The 25488-nt window shown below is 44.7% G+C and overlaps 1 protein-coding gene across 1 annotated transcript in view; it reads right to left on the bottom strand.

Annotated features, from left to right (window-relative positions):
• LOC140372503 (phospholipid-transporting ATPase ABCA1-like) overlaps positions 1-25488 on the bottom strand; it is a 168017-nt gene that overhangs the window by 121886 nt on the left and 20643 nt on the right. The window contains 7 exon segments of the mRNA XM_072459614.1: positions 5925-6127; positions 7634-7828; positions 9354-9470; positions 9663-9802; positions 12311-12551; positions 23008-23100; positions 23304-23507. Coding sequence (XP_072315715.1) covers positions 5925-6127; positions 7634-7828; positions 9354-9470; positions 9663-9802; positions 12311-12551; positions 23008-23100; positions 23304-23507 — 1193 coding nt within the window.

Below are 25488 nucleotides of genomic sequence, written 5' to 3'. Positions count from 1 at the left end.
GAGAGAGAGAGAGAGAGAGAAGAAACGACTTGACGATGTAAAAACTGCAAACTTGTTTTACAAAGTGACGGTTAATGCTGCTGTTTCAAAGTACATGAGTTCGCTCAGGCTGGTGGCGAGACGAGAGCTCTTGGCCCCGCACATACCTGTGTCAGCAAGATGTCTGTTTTACTTTGACTTCTTAAGAAATAAGAGCAACGCAGACAAATGAGAGGAACATAAAGGTTTATGCGTGTAAGGTCCATCAGCCAATCACATCGCAGCATTGTTTCACGCAGAGGAGTCCAGTGTGTGATGTTCAGATCAGAACAAACATTTACATTCTAATCAACTTTTAATAGCGCAATAAAACATTTCAATGTATTTAAAAAGCACCATTAGACTATTTGTTATAAATCATAATAAATTGATAGTGAAAAATAACCAGACATATTATAATTACGTCTGTTATATAGAATACTACTATATATTTTTATATAAAAGTGGCAGAAATGCAGTCTTTTAATGATTTAATATAACTTGTTTTGTCACTTTGGCAAGAATGAACAGTCGGGATAACTGTCATATTTGTACTTGACCTTCTTTGTGTTATGTTGTGATGAGTGAATGCTATTGCAGTCCATCCATCCATGATTGCTTTAATTGTCTAATAAGAACATTAATTTTTAATGCTAATTAGTATTAACAAATACAATGTGAACCTTCAGTAGTTCATAGTTCGTTATGGTATTTAACTTGGTATTCAACAAATAAATGTTCAACAAAATTATATTTTAGGTACATTTATTTTGTTATGAAAACAATTTGACCATAATTATTTTTCATAGCCAATATTGTATTGAGTAATTAAGTTTACTAATGTATGTCGGTGTAATCCCTCATTCGTCCAGGCGTGTTCCATAGTAGAAAAAGCTTCAGTTGTAGTCATCTGGACTCAGTTTGAAAAAAGAAGGCACTGTCCTCATTCTCAGGCATAGCCTGATACTTTTGTAACAATCAAGAAACAAGAGCTGGAAACCTTCTCTGATCACATCAATGCTGTGGACCCACATATCAGGTTTACAAGAGAAGACGCTAAGGAGAATCGCTTGGCCTTTCTTGATTGTTCCACGATCAGAGGAGAGGACGGGAAACTCCAAATAGAAGTATATAGGAAACCTACACACACAGACCAGTATCTGCTCTTTGGCTCCAACCACCCACTACAGCACAAGCTGGGTGTGATCAGAACCTTACAACACAGAGCTCAAGGTGTGCCCACCAGCTCAGAGGGCAAGAAGAAAGAGGAAAAACATGTCCGAAATGCCCTCTCAGCCTGTGGTTACCCCGCTTGGGCTCTCAACAGAGTGAAGAGAACCAAGAAGCAGGACAAAAGGGAAACTGAACAGAGAAGGAAGGGTGTTTCTATCCCTTATGTGTCTGGCCTGTCGGAAAAACTGCAGAGAATTTTTAGACAACACGAAGTCCCTGTTTATTTTAAACCAGGAAACACTTTAAGACAAAAACTGGTTCACCCAAAGGACAAGTTGCCGACTCAAAAACAGAGCAATGTAGTTTATTCGATCCAATGCAGTGAAGAAAGTTGTAAAGAACGTTACATAGGTGAGACGAAACAGCCTCTACACAAGAGGCTTTATCAGCACAGAAGAAATACTAGTTCAGGACCACAGAGCGCCGTGCATCTCCATCTTGAAGCCTCTAATCACTCGTTTGAAGACGGTGAGGTGAAGGTTTTAAGCAGGGAGAAAAGATGGTTTGAAAGAGGAGTTAAGGAAGCTATTTTTGTTAAAAAAGAAAGACCTTCTTTAAACAGAAATGGAGGGCTTAGGTTTCATCTTCCTGTTATTTATAATGGGATTCTGAACCCCTGGAAAGGTAAAGGACATTCAGATGCTAATCAGGTACTCAGGGTGGTTGAGCCAGGGTCTCACAAAGACAAAGAGGTTTCTAATAGCCCATTAAGATTCTGAATAGGCTAGCTCGGTAGATACAAGGGGGAGTTTCTGTTGAAACAAACAACTCTTTCTACTTCAGGAAGGCTCCTCCCAATGGGCGGGTCTTACCACAGAACAGTATTAATATCGGAGTTCTCGACCTAAATTCTGTTATTGACAATGACTCTTGGATGAGAGTCGAAACGTCTATTTTTTCAAACTGAGTCCAGATGACTACAACTGAAGCTTTTTCTACTATTTACTAATGTATTAATAACTGGCTTTAGTCATCACATCATAATTTTAAAGCATTGCAACCTCAACATTTTACTCTTACTTTAGCCGGCTGGACCACATTAAAATGCACCAGAATACACACAAAAAATGTGAAAATTTCTGGGGGAGAGCCCCCAGACCCCCCTGTTCATTCATTTAAAGTGCTAATGTGGCTGTAGATCCTTAACGCTCACAAATACATTTGTAACAACATATCTGGGAGGTGTGTTATTTGTACAGGGAGTAGAGATGATGTCAGCGGAATACCAAGTTGCATTGTGGGATTTGAGTAATCAATATTTGAGCTTGTGAGATGCTGAGAATAAACTAACCAAGATGGCAAACGGATGCCCAGGCGTTTTGGTGCGCTTTGTTTGCGTCGAAGTAAGTTCCTATATATGAATTGTTCACTGACAACGGCAATAAAACTGATTCCGATGACGTGGTGAGGGGCCCCCAAAGAAAATTTCGCTTAGGCCCCCCTGAAGGCTTGGGCCGGCCCTGGGTCAAAGGTGACTTTTTTGTTATTTATTCTCGACTTGTGTATGCGCAAGGATGATCATCCAGTGCTTTATGCACCGCCTCTGGCGGTCATCCGGGATTCATAGAACCGTAGTTACAGTCGTAACCTTCGTTATGGACAGAGAAATGCGCCGGAAGAGCATTAGTTGTGAATATTTTCACAGTAGAAAACGCTGTTTACTGTAGAATTTTGTCAAAGTCGATAACTTCAGGAAAAATACAAGTGGATATTGTTTTTCTGTGGATTCTTACGGACAGAACGAGTACAAATTCAGATGGTTTGAACGCCGTTGAGTTGTCATAAATAGCAAACAGGTAAGACATGTGTTAGGAAAAGTTGAGATTTCATCACAAACTATTAGTAATTGCTTAATGGGGCGTATTATTCAATGTAAATCAATGACACATTCGTTTTGTTGAGAAAATAATCTTTAAAATTATGTATTGCTTGCTTTGACTGATAATGAAAAATAAGAGTGATTATGCCTTAGAACTTCTAAAGTCCCGTTTTTGCCCGCGCGTGGGAGTGAACAGCTTAAAGTCACAAATTATTTGTTATTTGGGAGCGCAAAATAATAGGTCTGTTTGCCGTAACCCGACCGACCCGGTATAAAACTAGCCGACTGAAACACAAATATCAGCATTTTGTTTAAAAAACGCCAAATTCTTTTATCTTTCAAATATTTCGCCGACTCACCGACCGGTCTTTCCTAAAGCGCCGTGTAGAATAATTTTATAGCGCTGGCAAACCTATCTTTCACCCCAAGGGACAGATAACGCATTGCGCAACGCATATGCGTCTTCATTTTCGGTCCTCCAAATATGTAACAGATCATGCAGGAGGGAACATATTATTGTCTTTTACTTGTTGAATTGGCTCTATCAGCACCACTGGCCTGGCCACCGCTCAAGTCTGGTTTAGACACTATAATTTTGAGTTTGGCAATGTTTTTTAGATGGTAAAAAGCTGCTGATGTTTTTGATTTGACGTGGCTGTTAAAGTTCAAGTCTGAGTCCATTATTACCCCCAGATTTCTAACTTGATGTGTAGGTTTTAGAGCGAAACTCTAGAGGTGACTGCGAACACTTTCTCTTTTTTTCTGTGGGCCAAAGACGATGATTTCAGTCTTGTCTGAGTTCAGCTGGAGAAAGTTGTTTTGAAACATAGATCTGAGTGTCGTCAACATAATTATGATGGGACACATTTTTGCTGCCCTAACGGCAGCATGTAGAGGTTGAACAGAAGGGGTCCCAGGATTGACCCTCGGGGCATCCCAGAGGTCAGGGGCATGTGGTCTGAGACACAGTTACCAATTTCAACAGAGTACTTCCTGTCTTCCAGATAGGACCTGAACGCATTGCCATCCTTCTGAACTTTAGAAATATGCATCTGGACCTCAGAACTCCTGCCATGGACACAATAAATGGCTTTGTTTGGAATGTACTTTTGGCAGCAGGAAAAAAGGCAATGCCAAAGAAATGGCTGATACAAACATCACCAATGACTCAAATCAAATCTCCCACATTTGGCACTCCGATGAGAGGATGTAACTAGACAGAGTTTATGTACACAACAGAAAGCCCACATGGGGCAAAAAGTCTGATGATCAAATAAATCAATCTACAATCGTTACTTTCTTCAAATGAAGAGAAATGTCCTATTATGTGACTATTACCTGAGTTTACATATGTAACTCCATCTCTTGTCACTGCTCAGTTCTTTGTGTTTTGCATCTTCCTTAGGAGCACCTCTGCTTCTCCTGCTGTTCTGACCATGTGCTTTTTGCCTTCAGCTTCCGTAACTCCTTCATAATGTTAGAAATATGCCGCTTTGCTTTGCCAATGCATGCTCTGCCTCCTCCTCCCACTTTTATGTCTACTTTGATTTGGTCAAGTCTCGTTTTGTTGTTCCCTGCGCTCACCTCCACTCTCAATGACACCATGTCACGCTGTATTTCATGCAACATAAGGGCCACCTGTTGTAAAGAGATGTCCTCTCCTCATTCCGATCCATCTGGAGGTTCCACACTGGGGACGGTGCTAGGTTTAGCGGCGGCAGAGGACAGGTTTTCGAGGGCGCTAGGCCTGTTAACCATGCAAGCCTCGTTAGCTTATCTGTTTTCCACAGAGGCCATGGTCTGTCAGCTTTCATCATTTAGCTCTTGTAGCGTTTCCCGTCTTGTGTATTCCCTGTTTACTAATCTCTTGGGTTTATGTGGGATGAACTGTAATTTTTAGGCAAAATTTTGGCAGCAGTAGAGCGAGTACGTGTCTTTAGCCTGATTTCATAACGGGAAGTCCGCTGGACTATATTCTATCTATGGACAATTGTTAGGAGTCAGGATTAAAGGAAATATAATTTGGGAAGATTTGGGATCTGGCAGGTATTTTGAGCTGTGAGTTTAGATATCAAGACGGTGCTCCGCACATCAGGTTCTGGAGAAAAATTTACCTTTTCCCATTGACCACATTTATGTATATTTTTATTCTGCTATCAATTTTGTACTGTATTAATCACTATTTTTGACGTATGTGTAATTCATCATGAGGTGTCACTATTTGTCTATCGTTTTGGCTATTGTTAATGTGTATGATAATGTTTGTTCTGATGTGTTTCTAAAACGTCTGTGATTGGCCACTCCTATTTTTTAGGCCCCTCCTATCTAAACCTCTGTCCCATCCTCAGTTACCCATTTGCCGAAACTTTGCCTCTTTACTAATACATTTTTATTTGCAAGTAAGACAGTGTGCGGGATTTCTTTCCCTATTAGAGCTGTGAGTTTAGAAGATGTGTCAGTTTTGATGCCACATTTACTTTGTTAATGTTAGTAAGCGCTTAGCTCTTGAAACACTACCACACACAAACATGGCCCGTCTGCTCTCACATGAGCCTACACTAAAGTTCCTAGTGGCTGTGTTATCTGTGTTTGCATGTGAAAGAGCTGTAACAGACTAGTCTATTAAAAAGTGGCAAACTACTTACTACATTAAAACTTAGAATAGCAAAAATATAGCTAAATAATAAATTAATAAAAAGTCAGCTGTGGATTAGCAAATTACTTTTTACATAACATAATATTTTTCAACAGTCATATCAGCTATTGTCACCTCCAAACGCAGATATATCGGTATCTGCACCAAAAACACATATTGGTCAAGCTCTAATCAGCAGTAGCATTTAGTAATCCTTACGCATCCTTGATCTTGTTGGTCCGCTCCACATTGTCGATGTCCATGCGGATCTTGTAGTCCATGTGGGGGGGCAGCTCGGAGGCGTTGGAGGGGATGTTGAAGACAATCCCGGCCCAGAACTTGCGGTCCTCCAGAAGAACCATGGAGCGATTCACCAGCAGCTCCTCTGTGGACACTGGCTGTAGCTTGTCCAGGTTCACACACTGAGGGACACACATGCTGCGGTTAGGAAAAGTACAAGGAGATTACACTTGCCATCTTCAGTCACTCTTTATGGATGGGTATATAATGATAGTAAAATGTGGAACTCAAACCCTACCCACTGAACTCAAGTGCATATCAGAGTTTAATGGAGACCATATTAGAGTTGCTCTGATCGTCTGAAACGTTCTTTAATGTGTGTGTGTGTGTGTGTGTGTGTGTGTGTGTGTGTGTGTGTGTGTGTGTGTGTGTGTGTGTGTGTGTGTGTGTGTGTGCGTGCGTGCGTGCGCGCACATACACAGTTATAACTGTCTATAACAACAGGGGTGCCATTAAGTCGACCTGTCTATTTTTAGTTTGTAGCCTGACATTACAAGTGAGAGCCCTACAGCAGCACGAGTGAGAGAGTCAAGGTAAGAAGCAGGAGGAGGAGAGAGGAAAGTCAAGGCAAGAAGCAGGAGGAGGAGGGAGGAGAGTCAAGGCAAGAAGCAGGAGGAGGAGAGAGGAGAGTCAAGGCAAGAAGCAGGAGGAGGAGAGTCAAGGCAAGAAGCAGGAGGAGGAGGGAGGAGAGTCAAGGCAAGAAGCAGGAGGAGGAGAGAGGAGAGTCAAGGCAAGAAGCAGGAGGAGGAGAGTCAAGGCAAGAAGCAGGAGGAGGAGGGAGGAGAGTCAAGGCAAGAAGCAGGAGGAGGAGGGAGGAGAGTCAAGGCAAGAAGCAGGAGGAGAGAGGAGAGTCAAGGCAAGAAGCAGGAGGAGAGAGGAGAGTCAAGGCAAGAAGCAGGAGGAGGAGGGAGGAGAGTCAAGGCAAGAAGCAGGAGGAGGAGAGTCAAGGCAAGAAGCAGGAGGAGGAGGGAGGAGAGTCAAGGCAAGAAGCAGGAGGAGGAGGGAGGAGAGTCAAGGCAAGAAGCAGGAGGAGGAGAGTCAAGGCAAGAAGCAGGAGGAGGAGGGAGGAGAGTCAAGGCAAGAAGCAGGAGGAGGAGGGAGGAGAGTCAAGGCAAGAAGCAGGAGGAGGAGAGTCAAGGCAAGAAGCAGGAGGAGGAGGGAGGAGAGTCAAGGCAAGAAGCAGGAGAGAGGAGAGAGAGTCAAGGCAAGAAGCAGGAGGAGGAGGGAGGAGAGTCAAGGCAAGAAGCAGGAGGAGACAGGAAGTGCTGGTTAAGCTCAACGTTCTATCATTTAGCGTACTTCAGTGTATTTTATTTTTTAAATGCTCTAATTAGACAGCGGATTTTCTCTCTCCTTTTTATATTGCACATTTGTATATGATAAACAAAAGCTATTAATGAAAGCCTGAATTTTGTTTCTGTAGCCTAATTATGGTTAAGCAAAAAATGAAAACCTGTTTAATACTGACAATGAAAACATTACTAAATTATACAATAATTTAGATCAATAGGTAGATCTTCAGGCTTTGTTGAATATAAAAATAGCTCGTGAGCCGAAGTACAAGAAGAGTCTGTGAAGCTGTTGGTGTTCTCGCTCTGGCTGTTAATACTGATGGTTAAAGTCCTGACCTCCATGAAGCGTGAGATGCTGGCAATGGCCTGGTCCGTCTCATTGAACACGTCTCTCCAGGTCAGAGTGGCCCCTGCTGACCGCCCCGTCTCTTCCTGTTTGGCCAGGAAGCGACTAACGTCATCCACTGTCCAATCAGTGTTGGCCAGCTGAGCCCCAAAATACCGAGCAGTCACATTGTTCCGCAGCAAACTCTGGAAGAAAGATCCATTTGTAGACTGGGTTAAGTCCTGATTTAGTCCTTTAGTGATGGTTTGAGTCCTATTTTGAGTCCTAGTTTGAGCCCTAATTATAACCTTGCATTTGTTCTAGTTATTGGACAGGTTTATTTCTACTTTTAGCCCTGGTTCTTGTCCCAGTTTAATCCTGGATCTTGTCCTGGATCTTGTCCCGGATCTTGTCCCGGATCTTGTCCCGGATCTTGTCCCGGATCTTGTCCCGGTTCTAATCCAGTCCTGGTTCTTGTCCTGGTTCTTGTCCTGGTTCTTGTCCTGGTTCTTGTCCTGGTTCTTGTCCTGGTTATAGTCCTGGTTATAGTCCTGGTTATAGTCCTGGTTATAGTCCTGGTTATAGTCCTGGTTATAGTCCTAGTTATAGTCCTAGTTATAGTCCTAGTTATAGTCCTGGTTATAGTCCTGGTTATAGTCCTGGTTATAGTCCTGGTTATAGTCCTGGTTGTAGTCCTGGTTGTAGTCCTGGTTATAGTCCTGGTTGTAGTCCTGGTTCTAATCCAGTCCTGGTTCAGTCCTGGTTCTTGTCCTGGTTATAGTCCTGGTTATAGTCCTGGTTATAGTCCTGGTTATAGTCCTGGTTATAGTCCTGGTTATAGTCCTGGTTATAGTCCTGGTTATAGTCCTGGTTGTAGTCCTGGTTGTAGTCCTGGTTGTAGTCCTGGTTCAGTCCTGGTTATAGTCCTGGTTATAGTCCTGGTTGTAGTCCTGGTTGTAGTCCTGGTTATAGTCCTGGTTGTAGTCCTGGTTCTAATCCAGTCCTGGTTCAGTCCTGGTTCTTGTCCTGGTTATAGTCCTGGTTATAGTCCTGGTTATAGTCCTGGTTATAGTCATGGTTATAGTCCTGGTTATAGTCCTGGTTATAGTCCTGGTTATAGTCCTGGTTATAGTCCTGGTTATAGTCCTGGTTGTAGTCCTGGTTGTAGTCCTGGTTGTAGTCCTGGTTCAGTCCTGGTTATAGTTCTGGGTCAGTCCTGGTTGTAGTCCTGGTTCTAACCCAGGTTGTAGTCCTGGTCCTTGTCCTGGTTGTAGTCCTGGTCCTTGTCCTGGTCCTTGTTCTGGTTATAGTTCTGGTTCAGTCCTGGTTCTAATCCAGTCCTGGTTCTTGTCCTGGTTCTTGTCCTGGTTCTTGTCCTGGTTCTTGTCCTGGTTCTTGTCCTGGTTCTTGTCCTGGTTATAGTCCTGGTTATAGTCCTGGTTATAGTCCTGGTTATACTCCTGGTTATACTCCTGGTTATACTCCTGGTTGTAGTCCTGGTTCTAATCCAGTCCTGGTTCAGTCCTGGTTCAGTCCTGGTTCAGTCCTGGTTCTTGTCCTGGTTATAGTTCTGGGTCAGTCCTGGTTGTAGTCCTGGTTCTAACCCAGGTTGTAGTCCTGGTCCTTGTCCTGGTTATAGTTCTGGTTCAGTCCTGGTTCTAATCCAGTCCTGGTTCAGTCCTGGTTCTTGTCCTGGTAATAGTTCTGGGTCAGTCCTGGTTCAGTAATTACCCTGAAAAGGTTCATCTGCTCACTATTCTCTATGAAGTTCCAGACTTTGGGTTTCATCTCGTCCCACATTCCTCCCAGGTCCCTGAAGACCCCCAGCTCCTGGAAAGTCCGGTTCACCTGGACACACAGACAGGCTGGAGATCAAAACACTGGGGTTTAACTTGTACCTGCCGTATGAGAAATAGAGTCTGTGCCTGGAGCATGACACACTGTGTGAGTGGTGTGTAGAGGAGTATGAACCTGATGATCCTCTGAAAGCAGCGAGTGGAGGGTGCAGAGAAGGGCTGAGGTGCAGAGGATGCTGGTTACCTGGTGGATGATCTTCTGTGTGAGTGGTGTGTGGGGAGTGTAGAGGATCTGTCCCAGCAGCAGGGGTTTGATAGCGGTCCAGATCATCCGGGACATGGGGTTTGAGTCCAAGTTTTTCACCAGGCTGTTGCAATACGGGGCTGGAACACAAAAACAAACATACACGGGCTAAATCAGACTTTTGCCATTTTATCTTGATGTTATGTGTCTTTAAGACAGTTTGAGAAGTGGCTTCTCCTTATTATGTGCACTTTCTCCCACAGAGGATGGGCACCAGTGGATATTTGAGACATGAAGCTGCCCATGTTCGCCTAGCTGAGGCTGACAGGGCCCGCAGCTTCCACAAACAATGCTCAACGTGAACACACAGCGTTGTAAGATTTAGCCTCGCTCTAAGCCTGTGCTATCTCTGCTCTAACCAAAATGACCAGTTTCTGATGTCAGAAAGTGGGCGGAGCTAGTCCGTATTGCACCAATGATCACAGGCAATAGATCAACGCGGGCGTGACGTCAGAATATTAATGAGCACTACAAATGTCCCGGATGACATTCAAGCCCGCTCAGGCCGTCAGGGAAATAACATGGGAAAATGGCAGAACAACAGCGACCACGACAGTTAATCTCAATCAAATTGACGGAAGATGACATCTCAGAAGCGAAGCTGAAACCGCATAAAGTAGAGGACCATTCTGTGTTAGAGTTGAAGCGATTGCTGCAGTGCAGAGGACGTCGCAGAGTTAGCAGAAAGAAGGCTGAACTTGTAGAAAGGTACGTCCGGGCTTTTTCAGCGTCATCATCTAGACCAGTAGTTCTTAACCTGTGGGGAATTCCCAAATGGTGGGGAATGGCAGAGTTGCCAAGTGGGGAATGACCCACCAATTTCAACAAATTTTTCAAATTTTTCAACCAAATTTCAAATCACAACCATTTACAGACTGTTTTAATAACAAAAACAACCGCAGCAAAGGCTGTTTTTGCGGAGAAAAGCCTGAACGCATTCTGGGCCATTATGCATAGTTCGTATCCTCGTGTTGCCAAATCCGGCCAGCCAGACGTTTTAATCTGGCCCGCCGAACTGATTTTTTAAAAATCAATTCATAGAACCGTAATTACATCCGTAACCGTTTTTATCTCTCAAACTACGCGTCCCTCAATGCCGCCAGTGGCCGCCCCTCCCCCACGGGGCTCTGCTGCACTGCTGTGTGAGCTGCCGAGGGAGAAGTGCACTTTAAGCACTTTTGAGCAGAAGTTTAGTGGTGTGTCAGTTCAGGTGTGCAGATAACTACACAGACGTGGAAATGTTAGTTAGTACATTTAAAAGTTTTATTTTGTTATAAAGTCAAATGTTTATCTCTGTGTAGAACTGTAGATCAACTCTGAAGTTGTAATGCACATAAACTGAAGCACAGTATCGGTGAAATTACACTTGTTTTTCTAAATACATTTCAGTTTATGAGAACAAACGTTTTTTTGTTTTTTTTTATCGATCCAGTAATTGCTTCAAAACAGCGTAGGCTATATAAAGCTATTTATTTCTTATATTTTTAATAGTTTTATGTTTTACGTTTATGTTCGGCCCGCGACCCAGCCTGAGCGTCGAAATTCGGCCCGCGGCCCAAATGAGTTTGACACTCCTGATATAGACTCTTCTCTCCTCGGTTCACAACAAGTCTGATTTTTGAAGATTACGACATGGCATTTGTAAGGGTTTACTGAATAAAACTGATGTTAATTCTCCAGCGTGCGCGGAACACGATAAACTTATATCCGGGGCTCCAGCCGCAGGCAGCGGTGCGTGACAACCTACGTTCCCGGGGTTTGCTTACTTTCACGGGCAGAACACGTCCCCTCCGCCGCGCTCTCCGAAATCTTTTTTCAACCCGGTTTAGACCTGTTTTAGACCCGGTTTAGACCTGTTTAGACCCGGTATAGATATGTTCACACGAGTCTTTGACCACTCTCCGGAGAGCGCCGAGGAGGGGACGCCTTCTGCACCGCTGCCTGTGGCTGGAGCCCCGGATATAAGTTTATAGTGTTTCACGAACGCTGTACATCAGTTTTATTTAGTGGACCCTTACAAATGCCATGTCATAATGTTCAAAAATCGGACTAGTTTTATGTCTACTTAAACTATATGTCTGGGATCCACCCCACAACTCCGAATCCACCTCACGGATCCCAGACATAGTGAAATCAAGTACAACTTAGTAGGCAGGCCTAGCTAAAAACTGGTTGTAGCCTATGCAAGTCAAAACAACACTGACACTCACTGTCACTATTATTTATCATCATTTTATTACTATTTATTTATTATGTTTATTACTCTAACTTTTTATACTCTACTGAACTATACTCAGTACCAGTGATTCTCATCTGAGGGGTTGGGGCTCAAAGATTTACTGGGGTCAGTGGTTATTAAAAACTAGATTGCTCAATTATAATGAAGGATTTCAAGTTAACTGCTTATACAAAAATATTTTTTTATAATTATTTCTAATTAACCATAAATCAATTATATTTTTACATATTTTATAGAAATATTTGACAGTAGCTTCACAAGTGGGAGAAGGATGTATCCAGGTACAATAGGGGTGACGGGGAGAAAAATATTTCCCTGCTTTAGTCCCAGTTAGTCCCGGTTTACTCACTGGAGGAGTTGTCATAGAGCTGGTGCGGCTGTTCGTCGCTGGAGTTGCTGTTGCCGAACAGGGCTTTGTAGTTGCTGTCCTCGTACCAATTGAGGCTTTTAATCTGCAGACCTCCTCCCTCTGGATGGCCACACACGATACGTGATACGGCCGAGTACAGCACGCTCGGGGACGACGTTGCGTTCTGTGTCAGGTACACAATCTCGTTCCTCAGGTCCAGCCATGACTTCATACCTGCCAGCTGGGCACAGACACACAAGGCGGAATGTGTAAACGCTGATGCATATTACATGTTATTATGAGCATTTTTTGACCTGAAAGGTTCCAAAGTTCTAGGTACCAACCAGGGAATAAAGAAAGGAAATATATGGCTTTTTTATTTAAGTGACAAGCAATAGGCATTTTTTCTGAAATTAAATAATAAAATACTTGAACATTTATTAACAATTTACTATGTAAGTCATAATTCATGCCAACCTCTGCATTTACAATATATAAAATTTAAAGAGAAACAAATTATTCATTGTCATTATATAATGACAGTATTTTTGTTGAGAGCATGTTGTAATTTGTTTAGAGCATGTTATAGTCATAACAAAGTCATATTATGTTATAGTCATAGTAAAAATAGCCCCCCCTAGTGCCATTTCTGTAGTCACCACATACAGATGGGAAAACAATTATCTGTTCTGGATACTTGCTGGCGCCTGTTTCGGGCATGTTCCACCGGGAAGAGACCCCGGGGAAGACCCAGGACACGCTACTGCTGGTGCCCAGAGTCAGGACTAAACATGTGCCGGCCTCCTGCTGGTGCCAGAGTCAGGACTAAACATGTGCCGGCCTCCTGCTGGTGCCAGAGTCAGGACTAAACATGTGCCGGCCTCCTGCTGGAGCCAGAGTCAGGACTAAACATGTGCCGGCCTCCTGCTGGTGCCAGAGTCAGGACTAAACATGTCCGGCCTCCTGCTGGTGCCAGAGTCAGGACTAAACATGTGCCGGCCTCCTGCTGGAGCCAGAGTCAGGACTAAACATGTGCCGGCCTCCTGCTGGAGCCAGAGTCAGGACTAAACATGTGCCGGCCTCCTGCTGGTGCCAGAGTCAGGACTAAACATGGACCGGCCTCCTGCTGGAGCCAGAGTCAGGACTAAACATGGACCGGCCTCCTGCTGGTGCCCAGAGTCAGGACTAAACATGGACCGGCCTCCTGCTGGTGCCAGAGTCAGGACTAAACATGGACCGGCCTCCTGCTGGTATATGCCAAATGTACAATGAGGTGCACTTTAGTCAGCGCCATGTTTGATCCAATATGGCCGACTTCCTGTATGACTTGGGGTGAGGTCATAATATTATTTTTTACATGTCCTCACATGATTTGGAGTGTCATATTTTTACGTTTTTTTTTAATTGTAGGTGGCTCTAGTGAGTCATTTTGCGTCATTCAATTTTTTAAACACCCCCAAAAAATGTTTTTCACCAATCCTGAATTTTGGGTAAAACATGTTTTGGACTTTTCGTTAACGTTCAGGGGGTCAAAATTGGGGGGGGGTTTGGGAGAGAAAAACAATAACGGAAACTTGTCATATTGTGCCCGGTAACAAATGTTTCAGTTGTCTAAGACAAATAAATTGTCGTTTATGAATTTTTAAAAGCTAGTTTATTAGTTAGCCACTACATTTGCATATCAATGCGTTCAGCTTTAAAATCTCCACAAACGCTACATCAAAATTTTCCCCCAATTTTTTTTTCAAGAAACGTAGATTTTTTGAAATTTTCCATAAATCACGATTTTGTTAAAAAATCACTATGACCATACCATAACAACATATCGGCTTCAGATTTAAAAACACTACATTGCTCATGAACACTGACACGGGCAAAGCCTCAGTCTTAATTCTGTTAGATCTGATGCTGCTTTTGACACTGTCGATCATGGGATCCTCTTACAGAGACTAGAGGACTGGGTGGGCATCACTGGCACTGCCCTAAACTGATTAAGGTCCTATCTGGAAGACAGGAAGTACTTTGTTGAAATTGGTAGCTGTGTCTCAGACCACATGACCCTGACCTGTGTGCCCCAAGGGTCAGTCCTGGGTCCCCTTCTGTTCAACCTCTACATGCTGCCGTTAGGTCAGTTGATAAGCAGTGAAAATGTGTCCTATCACAATTATGCAGACGCCACTCAGATCTATGTTTCACTGTCAGGTGAATATGGACCAGTGGATTCACTCTGTCACTGCATCCAACAGATCAGTGTGTGGATGCAAAACAACTTTCCAGCTGAACTCAGACAAGACTGAAATAATCGGTTTTGGCCCACAGAAACAAAGAGAAAGTGTTAGCGGTCACCTCCAGAGTCTCACTCTGAACCCTACAAATCAAGTTAGAAATCTGGGGGTAATAATGGACTCAGACTTGAACTTTAAGAGCCACATCAAATCAATAACATCAGCAGCTTTTTACCATCTAAAAAACATTGCCAAAAACCAAAAATATAGTGTCTAATCCAGATTTAGAGAGACTTATCCATGCGTTTGTCTCCAGTAGATTAGACTACTGTAACGGCCTGCTCACTGGTCTCTCCAAACGAGCTGTAAAACAGCTGCAGTACATCCAGAACGCTGCTGCTCGGGTCCTGACTAGAACCAGGAAGTACGATCACATTAGTCCTGTTCTCAGGTCTCTGCATTGCCCCCTGTGGCTCAGAGAATAGACTTTAAAGCAGCTCAGCTTGTGTACAAGTCTCTCCATGGCCTAGCACCAAAGTACATCTTGGATATGTTAGTGCCATATGAACCATCTCGGACTCTGAGGACCTCAGGGACCGGCCTCCTGCTGGTGCCCAGAGTCAGGACTCAACATGGGGAATCTGCGTTTCAGTTTTATGCAGCTAAAATCTGGAAAAGGCTTCTACTCTGACAATGTTCAAATCTTAGCTAAAAACAGTTTTGTTTAGCTGTGCATATGACTGAAAGGATTTTTCTTTGCACTCTTCTCTTTTATGTTTGTGATTTCATTAGTTTAGACAATCAGTTGGATTGATTTAAAAGGGAGTTGGACTCCGAAACACGTTGGACGTGTAAAAGTACGTACAATCAGTTGGACTGATTTAAAAATGATTTAAAAAGGAGTTGGACTCCGAAAACACGTTACCCTTTGTGGCTAGGTGTTTTTTATTTTTATTTTGTTAATTTTATTGTATTTCTGTTTCTGTAATTTCTCTGTGATTTTAATGCATTTTTCCTGCTGTATGAAGCACTTTGAATAGCCCTGTGTATGGGTTATGTGTCTTGAGGCCAACTGTGAAGTGTTTTCTAAGAAAATTGTAGGAGAAAAGGCCAAAAGTACGAAAGGTGCACTTTTGGCAGTGCCGTGTTTGATCCAATATGGCCGACTTCCTGTTTGACTTAGGGTGGGGTCTTAATATTATTTTTTACATGTCTTCACATGAACTATTTTTGGAGTGAGCGTCATATTTTTACTGCCACCTTTTTTTGGCCGTTAATGTTAATATGTTAATTGATTTTTGAGGTGGCACTACTGAGCCGAATTTTAACACGAAACCTTCACTCAAAATTAGAACTCACGGAGTTCTAATTTTCTCTAATTTTCTCATTTTTTTTTTATTAGAACTCACGGAGTTCTAATTTTCGATACCGCTCACTAGCATATCCGTCCTTGTTTACTACTTTATTTTTGCGTTTTTCCAGCCCCCGGATAAAATATTAATAAGTCCTTCACCGGGAAGATTCTCGTTCTTCGACTCGGGCCTAATAATAATAAGAAAACAGGCGAGAACAATGACTCCTCACATTCCATCAAATTAATTCTGAATAAATTGTGCAAATCACTAAAATAAAATGAGTGATTGTGATCTCCCTAGTCTGAGATTGTCCTGAGTAGTAGAAGAGGAGTCCTCCGGAGCCAAGACTGTAAATCCTAGTCAGGATTGAAAACCTGTGAGGAAGAGTGAGAGCTGACTCAAGTGATCTATGTGCAGTGTGACATCATCAAGACAAAGCTCCTGCGTTTGTTAATGTGAGTGAGCCAGCAAACGTCATCTTTATTCTTAAGGAAACAGGAAGTCCGCCACCACAAAGCGCAGCATCAGCTTTTATTGGGAAGGAGAAGTGGCTGTAGCTGGTTTTGTTGTTGCACTTTGGACTAGTTCATTAGATTTGATCAAAATGAATTAGAAAATATGCAGAACAAAAACGTCAAACCAAAAACTCCGTCAATCGACACCAATCGAATCTGCCCAGGTCTTGCTTATCCGAACATGCCTAATTTCATGTTCAAACAAGGGCTAAACTATTCTTGCTGTAGTGGCAGAGATATTTTTATGTGGCATAAAAATAGTAGTGGCAGGAAACAGACAGTGCTATTCTGCATTATTCACTCCATAATTTTCTGGTGAAAATCTTACTTGCTTGATGTCATGTTATTGCTTTGTTTTGTACATAAACTGTTTATGTACCGATGTACTGTTTTTAGTATGAACTCTTGTTTTTCATTTTATCTTCTTTTCCGTCATGTTTCTGTAGTTCTTGTGTTTATGTGTTCAACCAGAGTTCTATTTCATCCCTCCTGACCGCCAGAGGCGGTGCATAAAGCACTGGATGATCATCATCACAGGTCAAGAATTAATAACAAAACTAAAAAAGTCACAGTTGACCTCCCGGTGGCTCACGTGAGTCTATATAGGTAAAGTGACACCGGCAGCTAAGTCCCTTTTCACCTTCTCGCATGCATGTTGTATATTTTACGCTAATATATTGCCATTTCAACAAATTTGGGTTTGTTTTGCTGCTTTATTCTGTTAGTCTTGTGACTGTTGTACAGTCGGTGCTGCAAGATCGCTCGTGTCTGGTAAGTTATCCCTTTAATGCATTTTGCCGTAGCCGCTCGGTAGATTTTTGTTGCATTTTAAACCCGTACAACCATACTCGGTTTTCTATTTTTCCGTGATCCGTTTGTTTGGGTTTACGGATACAGCCACAGGGCTTTATATTCTTCTAACTATAGCCGTGTTCGGGTTATTAGTTCTGAACTGCTTTAATTGAATGGTTTTGACCATTGTTTTCAGCTGGTTACACACCATTGGTGGCGTATTCGGCTCTACTTGGGTGGTTACCTGTAGCTGGTTTTATGTTTATATTGGGTTACTAGTGGCGTTCTCAGCTCAACCTGATCATGCAGTGTCTCCCTCACATAGGGGGTCATTTGTGGCGTTCACTGCTCACCCTGACCCCGCTGCACCCCTCTTACCGGGGTAGAGGGTTTGTATTATAGAGTCGCTAGTGGCGTTCCGCTCAACCTATTGGACTCCTGTGACATAATGCTAGAGTCCCTGTGTTGCCGGTCCTGCCTGGCGCCGCTGGAGCCTGATGATGGGCCTGATCTCTGCCCTTCTAGTCTGGGAGTGGATCATCTTCGGGAAGCACTCTCCGATGATGCTTTCTCCAACTGTTCCGTTATGCCCCGTTCTGTGCGTGTGGTGGCGCGCTTGGCTGCTTTCGCAGACGCTTCAGACTGGTTGTTTGTGGCGCCTCCAAGTCAATTACCAGCTGGCCAGACTGGGGACGGCAAGCGGCAGTCCACGGCTACTCAAGGCGGCCCCCCATTTAAGAAAAATAGGGGCTCCTGGAAATTAGCGGCACAAGTGCGCACGCTAACATCTGAACTAGCCCAAATGCAGGCCGTTATCCAGAATCTCCAGACTGACGCCAGTTGGGTGGTGGCACAACGGCAGGAGGGGCATGATACAGCCTCAGCGTATGATGATGTCATATCTGTGGCTGCTTCAGACACTCAGTTTCAGCTGGAGTCTGACCGTCTGAGCGCCAGAGTATATGAATCTGGCTCACTAGCCTCTGCTGGCTCTCAGCCCGACAGTGATGACACTGTCACAGCTCCTATACGGACGGCACTTTCCCGCTTGAAGCTGGATGTTCCACGGGATGAGGCAGCACCCTCTAGCGCCTTCTTTCGGCATTGGGAACTCCTTATCTCATTTGATGCTGGGCCTGTCCGTTTCCCTTGAGACGGTTCCGGTGGTCAACCAGACCAACTTGGGCTGGTTGACGCCTCCTTGCAGGCTTTCACCCTCATGTCAAGGGAACTAGGGCGTCTGCTCTCATCATCAGTGCAAGCTCGCCGCCAAGTGTGGCTGGCACAGTCTCCGCTCTGAGCTCTCTGAAGACCTTGAGGAGTGTTCCAGTTCTTCCTGGAGAACTTTTCAGCCCGGCCGCCCTGGAGGCTCTCGAGTGCACGGCCCAGGCTTGCCGTACACAGCAGCAGTTGGCAGGGCTTCATAGACAGGGGGTCTCGCCGACTGGCTCAGGCTGCCCCTCCGGAGGGTATAGTCTGCAGTTCCACCACCAGCCTCCTGTTCATGGTTGGATCCGAATGACTCTTATTCAGGACCCGGCCCAGGCGCAGGCACTCTCTCGAAATGTTGGCTGTCAGACAAGTGCTTTAGACAATCTTCCCAAGCGACACAACAGTAGTTCACAACAGTAGACCTGAAGGATGCATATTTTCATGTCCCCATTGCACCTCCACATTGGAAGTTTCTCCACTTTGCTTTCTGGGGAGAACACTTCCAGTTCAGAGTCCTGCCATTCGGGCTTTCTCTGTCCCCTCGAGTGTTTACAAGGTGTGTCGCTGCAGCCTTGTCCCCCTTACAAGCCCAGGGGTTGCGGATTATGGCCTATCTGGACGACTGACTCATTTGTGCTCCCAGCCGCAAGCAGGCGCTTCGAGATACAGAGACGGTGCTCAGGCATGTGGCCAACTTGGGTCTGCGGGTGAACTTGGCAAAGAGCTGCCTGGTGCAGTCACAGGTAGCTACTTTCCTCTGGATGGTCCAATTCCCATACAGCGGCTGCATGCCCTTCGCCCAAGCGGGCAGAGGATATTCCTTTGACATGGGAATTCTCTTCCTTACGTCATGCTCCTAAGCCTCTTGGGTAAGCTGACTGCGGCTGTAGCGGCGGTTCGGCTGGGGCTGCAGTCTTTGCGCCCCTTCAGAAGTGGCTCAACGGCCTACACCTGGATCACAGGCAGCGGCAGCTACCCGTGTCTCCTCAGTGCCGGGTGTCTCTGTGCAGGTGGCGGAACGAAGCCTTTATGACGCAGGGCGTTCCACTGGGTCCTCTTCCTGCCCAACGGGAGATTGTCTACACCGACGCATCCCTCCCGGCGGATGGTGCAAGGGGCATAGTCCCAGAGGTAGAGCAGGCTTCACATCAATGTGCTAGAGTTCTTGGCTGTTGAACAAGCGTCATTTCTTGCCACACCTGTGCGGTAGTTATGTGATCGTACAGTCCGACAACACCAGTGTGGTTTTTCACATAAACCAGGGTAGCACCGAAATATTTCCCTGTTTCTAAAGAGTGCCAGGCATTTGCGTCCGCCCGCCCGTTCTGCGGTCCTGCCCCTGATGCTGGAGGCGTTACGATCCCCTCCGTTTGAGCCTCTTTCGCAGATTGACCTTCAATGGCTTTCAATGAAGACTGCCTTCCTTCTGGCGATGGCCTCGGCGAAACGGGTGAGTGAGCTCCAGGCTTTGTCCGTGGCAGACTCCTATTTTCGTTGGCACTCCGACAACTCTGGTGTTTCCCTTTGGCCGAATATGGATTTTGTTCCAAAGGTGATTTTGCAGCATCTTGCGCACTGGATTGTTGGTGTAATCACAGAAGCCTATGCTCGACAGGGGCGACCGCTGCCTTCCGGGGTGAGGTGTCATTCCACAAGGGGGCTCTCAACTTAGTGGGCCGTAATGAATGGGGTGATGCAAGTGATAAACATCAAAAACTACAACAACAACAAAAAATGTTTTTTTTTTTTTAAATCATACAATTCATCATACAGAGGCAAACAAAAGAGGGGAGTTGCAATTTTTATTTCAAACTCAAAAATGTTGAATGAACAGAGTTTTGAATGTAAAGACAAAGCGCAGATATGTACTGGTTAAAGGAACTATCAAAAGGAAATATTTTTTACACTATTTAATGTGTATTCTCCCCCAAGGAGTGATATTCCCTTCTATACTGATATTATGGACCTCATTGTGAAGCACTCTGAGGGAACCCTAATTTGTGGCAGCAATTGGAAGCTTTGCATTCAACCTACATTAGACGTGTCAATCTCAAGAGGCACTGGAAGAAAAACAAATAGCAAATTCCACAAACGATTGAAGAATGTAGGTTTGTGTTGAGACAAACTGGAGAAACGAGAATAAATTATGTTAAAAATAAGCAGAAGGCGCCATGGAGAAATAATGATTCTGTCAGGGCACAGAAAAGGGAGTGCTGCCGGGCCGAACGGAAATGGCGTAATTCAAAGTTCTAGGTTCAGAAAGAGATTTACAGAGAGAAGTTGTACATGTACAACCTCATTTTATGTAGGACTAGGGAAAGATATTTTTCTGAAATAATTGGAAGCTGCAGTAACAACCTGCGTGTCTTGTTTGCCACAGTAAACAGATTAGCAAACCCTCCAGCTCAGCTGCCGTTAGAACTAATTTCCACATCCAAGTGTAATGAGTTTACATTATTCTTTAATGACAATGGTCTTGACTAGAACCGGGAAGTACCATCACATTAGTCCTGTTCTCAGGCCTCTGCACTGGCTTCAGGCTCAGAGAATAGACTTTAAAGCAGTTTTGCTTGTGTACAAGTCTATCCATTGCCTAGCACCAAAGTACATCTTGGGCATGTTAATGCCATATGAACCATCTCGGACTCTGAGGACCTCAGGGACCGGTGACTCCTGCTGGTGCCAAAGTCAGGGCTAAACATGGACCGGCCTCCTGCTGGTGCCCAGAGTCAGGACTAAACAAGGGGTCTGCGTTTCAGTTTTATGCAGCTAAAATCTGGAACAGTCTTATTGAAGATGTGAGACAGGCTTCTACTCTGACAATGTTCAAATCTGTGCATATGACTGAAAGGATTCGCTTTGCACTCTTCTCTTTTATTTCTTAAACTGTTTTGTGATTTCTGTCATGTCTTTGTGCTTTTAATGCATTTTGTTCCTGCTGTGTGAAGCACTTTGAATTGCCTTGTGTACGAAATGTGCTCTACAAATAAACTTGCCTTGCCTCCCACAAGATAATGGTTCTTCTCTTTCCCATTTCCTTTTCATATATTTAGTAGCTCAGTAGTAGATCAAGGTTTTGTACCGAATAGAACTGAACTGAGATTTAAGGTCTGGTTTACAAAAGGTATAAAATGTTTTCACCAGATTGTAAAAGATTATCACATGAAAAGCAAGTAATGACCATTATAACCCTCTGAGATGTTTATCAAGGCTTATGAATCAGAACTTTCAAGGGGAATAATACCTAAATTGTATCAATGCATTTCCAATCTGGAAAGTTACTCTACATCCATATATCTTTTGAATAAGAAAGAGAATATAACCATGTTTTGACAGATAAAGAGTGGGAAAATGTGTGTCCTTTTCAGTGGAAGAGCTCAATGTCACATGTCATGAGGGAATTTAGTTGGAAAGAAGTCAAGTTTTTTCATAACTATGTCAAAGTTCTTATTATCCACAAGGAAATGCAGCTGTTGGAGAAACTGTGGCTCCAGGAGGCAGGACGTGTTTTGGGACTGTCCTGTCACTCGAAAGTATTGGACTGAAATCAAGACTGCAGACTGTTTTTGACATTTCCATCCCTCTTAATTTTAGAACTATGTACTTGGGTCTCAAAACTGCCGTGGACACAATGAATGGATACCTATGGAATGTACTTTTGGCGGCAAGATTAAATAAAATCACAAAGAAATTTAATTAAACTGTGTGTGCGGCTTCTGTAATCATTGCTTTATTGTCCAGTCGTCTGTGTCCTAGTTAGAGCACGTGTCCCGACTGGATCCCCCCCTCTCGTCCCCTGCATCCCCCCCTCTCGTCCCCCGCCTGTCCCTTAATCACTGCGGGGCCCTTGCATTTGCCCCGAGTCCAGCTGGGTCTGGGCTCCACAAACACATGAAGAGCTTGCAGCAGTGGACAGGAGCCAGATGAACCCGAGGACTCTTTGAACACTTCACTGTGTTCTTTACAAGAAAAGTTAGGAAATACAAGTCTGAGTCCAAGCTCGTGGCAAGCCAGTGATCTGGATACAGAAACGCAGGGGACTGCTCAGGGGCGCTGCAGCCCTCAAAAGGGAGAGTAGGGAATTTAACTACCTCTTTCGCGCTTTCACACTAAACAGAAATCCGTGCTTAATCCGTACAAATCAAGTCCTAGAGTAGCCCAAGATCTATGGCCATATTTCCAGTCGTTCTCTTGGAGCGGATCTACTCGGTCTGAATGTGTCTCCACTGTTTCAAAGGAAACATAGTGACCGGTTTATGTAACAAAGAAGAGATGTACGTACCATCTCCCAACTGCAAGAGAGCATGAGTTATATTTGGGAGACATCAGTGGCTCATGTAGAAGATCTTTGTCTCTGGACCCGATTCATGCTCAGTACGACTGGCACCAAGACCAGAGCAAGTCCAAATGTGCCTAAATAACCCGGGTCTCGGGTCGTCTAACTCGGGTCGTCTAATGGTCAAACTCGGGTCTAACTCAGGTTAGACCTAACTCAGGTCTAACCTCTAAATTATAACTTAGACTGGAATAAACCAAATGTGCATAATATGCCAGGGTTTTACTGATCAGATGAACGCATGGCTCTATAAAACCCTGACCTCCACAGCAAGCAGGCCCATGGTGTCCAGCAGGTTGTTGGTGGCCTGGGCTACTCGCTTGACGGCCACGGGGTCAGAGGTCACATCTCTCGGCTGATAAGAAGAACAACAGGATTAAGGATTAAGATATTCAATTTGTGCTTTAACAAATATGTAAATATGTATATGTGTATATTTCAAATTCCCCATAATTTGTGAACTTTAGTACACCTGTAATTCAGTTTCCAGGCCTTGCTATAGGTATAGATATAGCTATATAAAATATAATAAAAAGCATATAAATAATGAAGTGTGACCTTGACGGGTTTGAAGAAATCCAAGTTGTGCAAAAAAAGCTGTTCAGCAGCCTGCAACCAGGAGGGCGGTGCCGTGCAGATTTTGTCAGTGAGCGCTGATTGGATGTCAGGGCTAGAGATGGTGATGTAATTGCTCAGACTCTGTCCCCCGGGTTTGGAGGGACACAGATCAGTGAGGTGCACACCGAAGCCCTTCAGCAGGACCTAGGACCAGAGCATGAGACGCTGTGACTGCTGAAGAGGAAGAAGAATGCCAAGTTTCGACCTCTACAAACATACACTACATCAGATTCTCGGATTAGTTTAGACCATTGGATATAAAACAGGCAGGTTATGGGAGATGTTTGATTTTTTTCATGAATTGTGAGAATTTGTGAAGTGTTTTGATGCAGCTCCTCTGCAGAGCAGGACTGACCCACACTCTGTCCACATAGAGAGGACAGGAGAGGAGCAGGACTGACCCACACTCTGTCCACATAGAGAGGACAGGAGAGGAGCAGGACTGACCCACACTCTGTCCACATAGAGAGGACAGGAGAGGAGCAGGACTGACCCACACTCTGTCCACATAGAGAGGACAGGAGAGGAGCAGGACTGACCCACACTCTGTCCACATAGAGAGGACAGGAGAGGAGCAGGACTGACCCACACTCTGTCCACATAGAGAGGACAGGAGAGGAGCAGGACTGACCCACACTCTGTCCACATAGAGAGGACAGGAGAGGAGCAGGACTGACCCACACTCTGTCCACATAGAGAGGACAGGAGAGGAGCAGGACTGACCCACACTCTGTCCACATAGAGAGGACAGGAGAGGAGCAGGACTGACCCACACTCTGTCCACATAGAGAGGACAGGAGAGGAGCAGGACTGACCCACACTCTGTCCACATAGAGAGGACAGGAGAGGAGCAGGACTGACCCACACTCTGTCCACATAGAGAGGACAGGAGAGGAGCAGGACTGACCCACACTCTGTCCACATAGAGAGGACAGGAGAGGAGCAGGACTGACCCACACTCTGTCCACATAGAGAGGACAGGAGAGGAGCAGGACTGACCCACACTATGTCCACATAGTAGGCTTGTGTTCAAAATATTGATACGGCGTCACAGTATCGATATTTTTTGCGCACGCACACTCTTTAAAAATCATTTTTGGGTTTATACAAGGTGGAATAGTATTTTTTTTATGCTATTTGTGCCACGCTCCTCTCCGTCGAGGTGAGAAGGAGCTGTGGACCTGATCAGAAGCTGATCTATGCAGAAGATGCTGCTGCAGCATGTTCAGACCATGATAATTGTTTGGCCAGAAACATGCAATACTTTACTAGAATGTATTCCTTATACTTCTATTTGGATCAGTTGGTTGGATGTATGAAGTTATTAGAGCAGAATGGATTTATAAGTAAGTGCTTTATGGATAAACATGACATTTCATACATTTCTTATCCAGAGAAAAAACATTATCCATTTGGTACATTTTTAAGACCCTTTTTTCAAAAATGTATCGGGATACGTATCATAATGAGGGAATTGTATCGGAATATACATGTATCGGGATACGTATCGCGAGGGTCTTGGCAATACCCAGCCCTACCACACAGCAGAGGGGACAGGAGAGGAGCACACTGACCCACACAGCAGAGGGGACAGGAGAGGAGCACACTGACCCACACAGCAGAGAGGACAGGAGAGGAGCACACTGACCCACACAGCAGAGGGGACAGGAGAGGAGCACACTGACCCACACAGCAGAGGGGACAGGAGAGGAGCACACTGACCCACACAGCAGAGGGGACAGGAGAGGAGCACACTGACCCACACAGCAGAGGGGACAGGAGAGGAGCACACTGACCCACACAGCAGAGGGGACAGGAGAGGAGCAGGATTGACCCACACAGCAGAGGGGACAGGAGAGGAGCACGCTGACCCTCACAGCAGAGAGGACAGGAGAGGAGCACACTGACCCACACAGCAGAGGGGACAGGAGAGGAGCACACTGACCCACATAGCAGAGGGGACAGGAGAGGAGCAGGATTGACCCACATAGCAGAGGGGACAGGAGAGGAGCACACTGACCCACATAGCAGAGGGGACAGGAGAGGAGCAGGATTGACCCACACAGCAGAGGGGACAGGAGAGGAGCACACTGACCCTCACAGCAGAGAGGACAGGAGAGGAGCA

This window comes from Eucyclogobius newberryi, unplaced genomic scaffold, assembly GCF_026437365.1.
Source record: "Eucyclogobius newberryi isolate DKJ021-1_F unplaced genomic scaffold, fEucNew1.0.hap1 SCAF_24, whole genome shotgun sequence".
Taxonomy (NCBI): Eukaryota; Metazoa; Chordata; class Actinopteri; order Gobiiformes; family Gobiidae; genus Eucyclogobius; species Eucyclogobius newberryi.
Note: the sequence above shows the minus strand (reverse complement) of the source record. Positions and strands in the feature narration are given on the sequence as shown.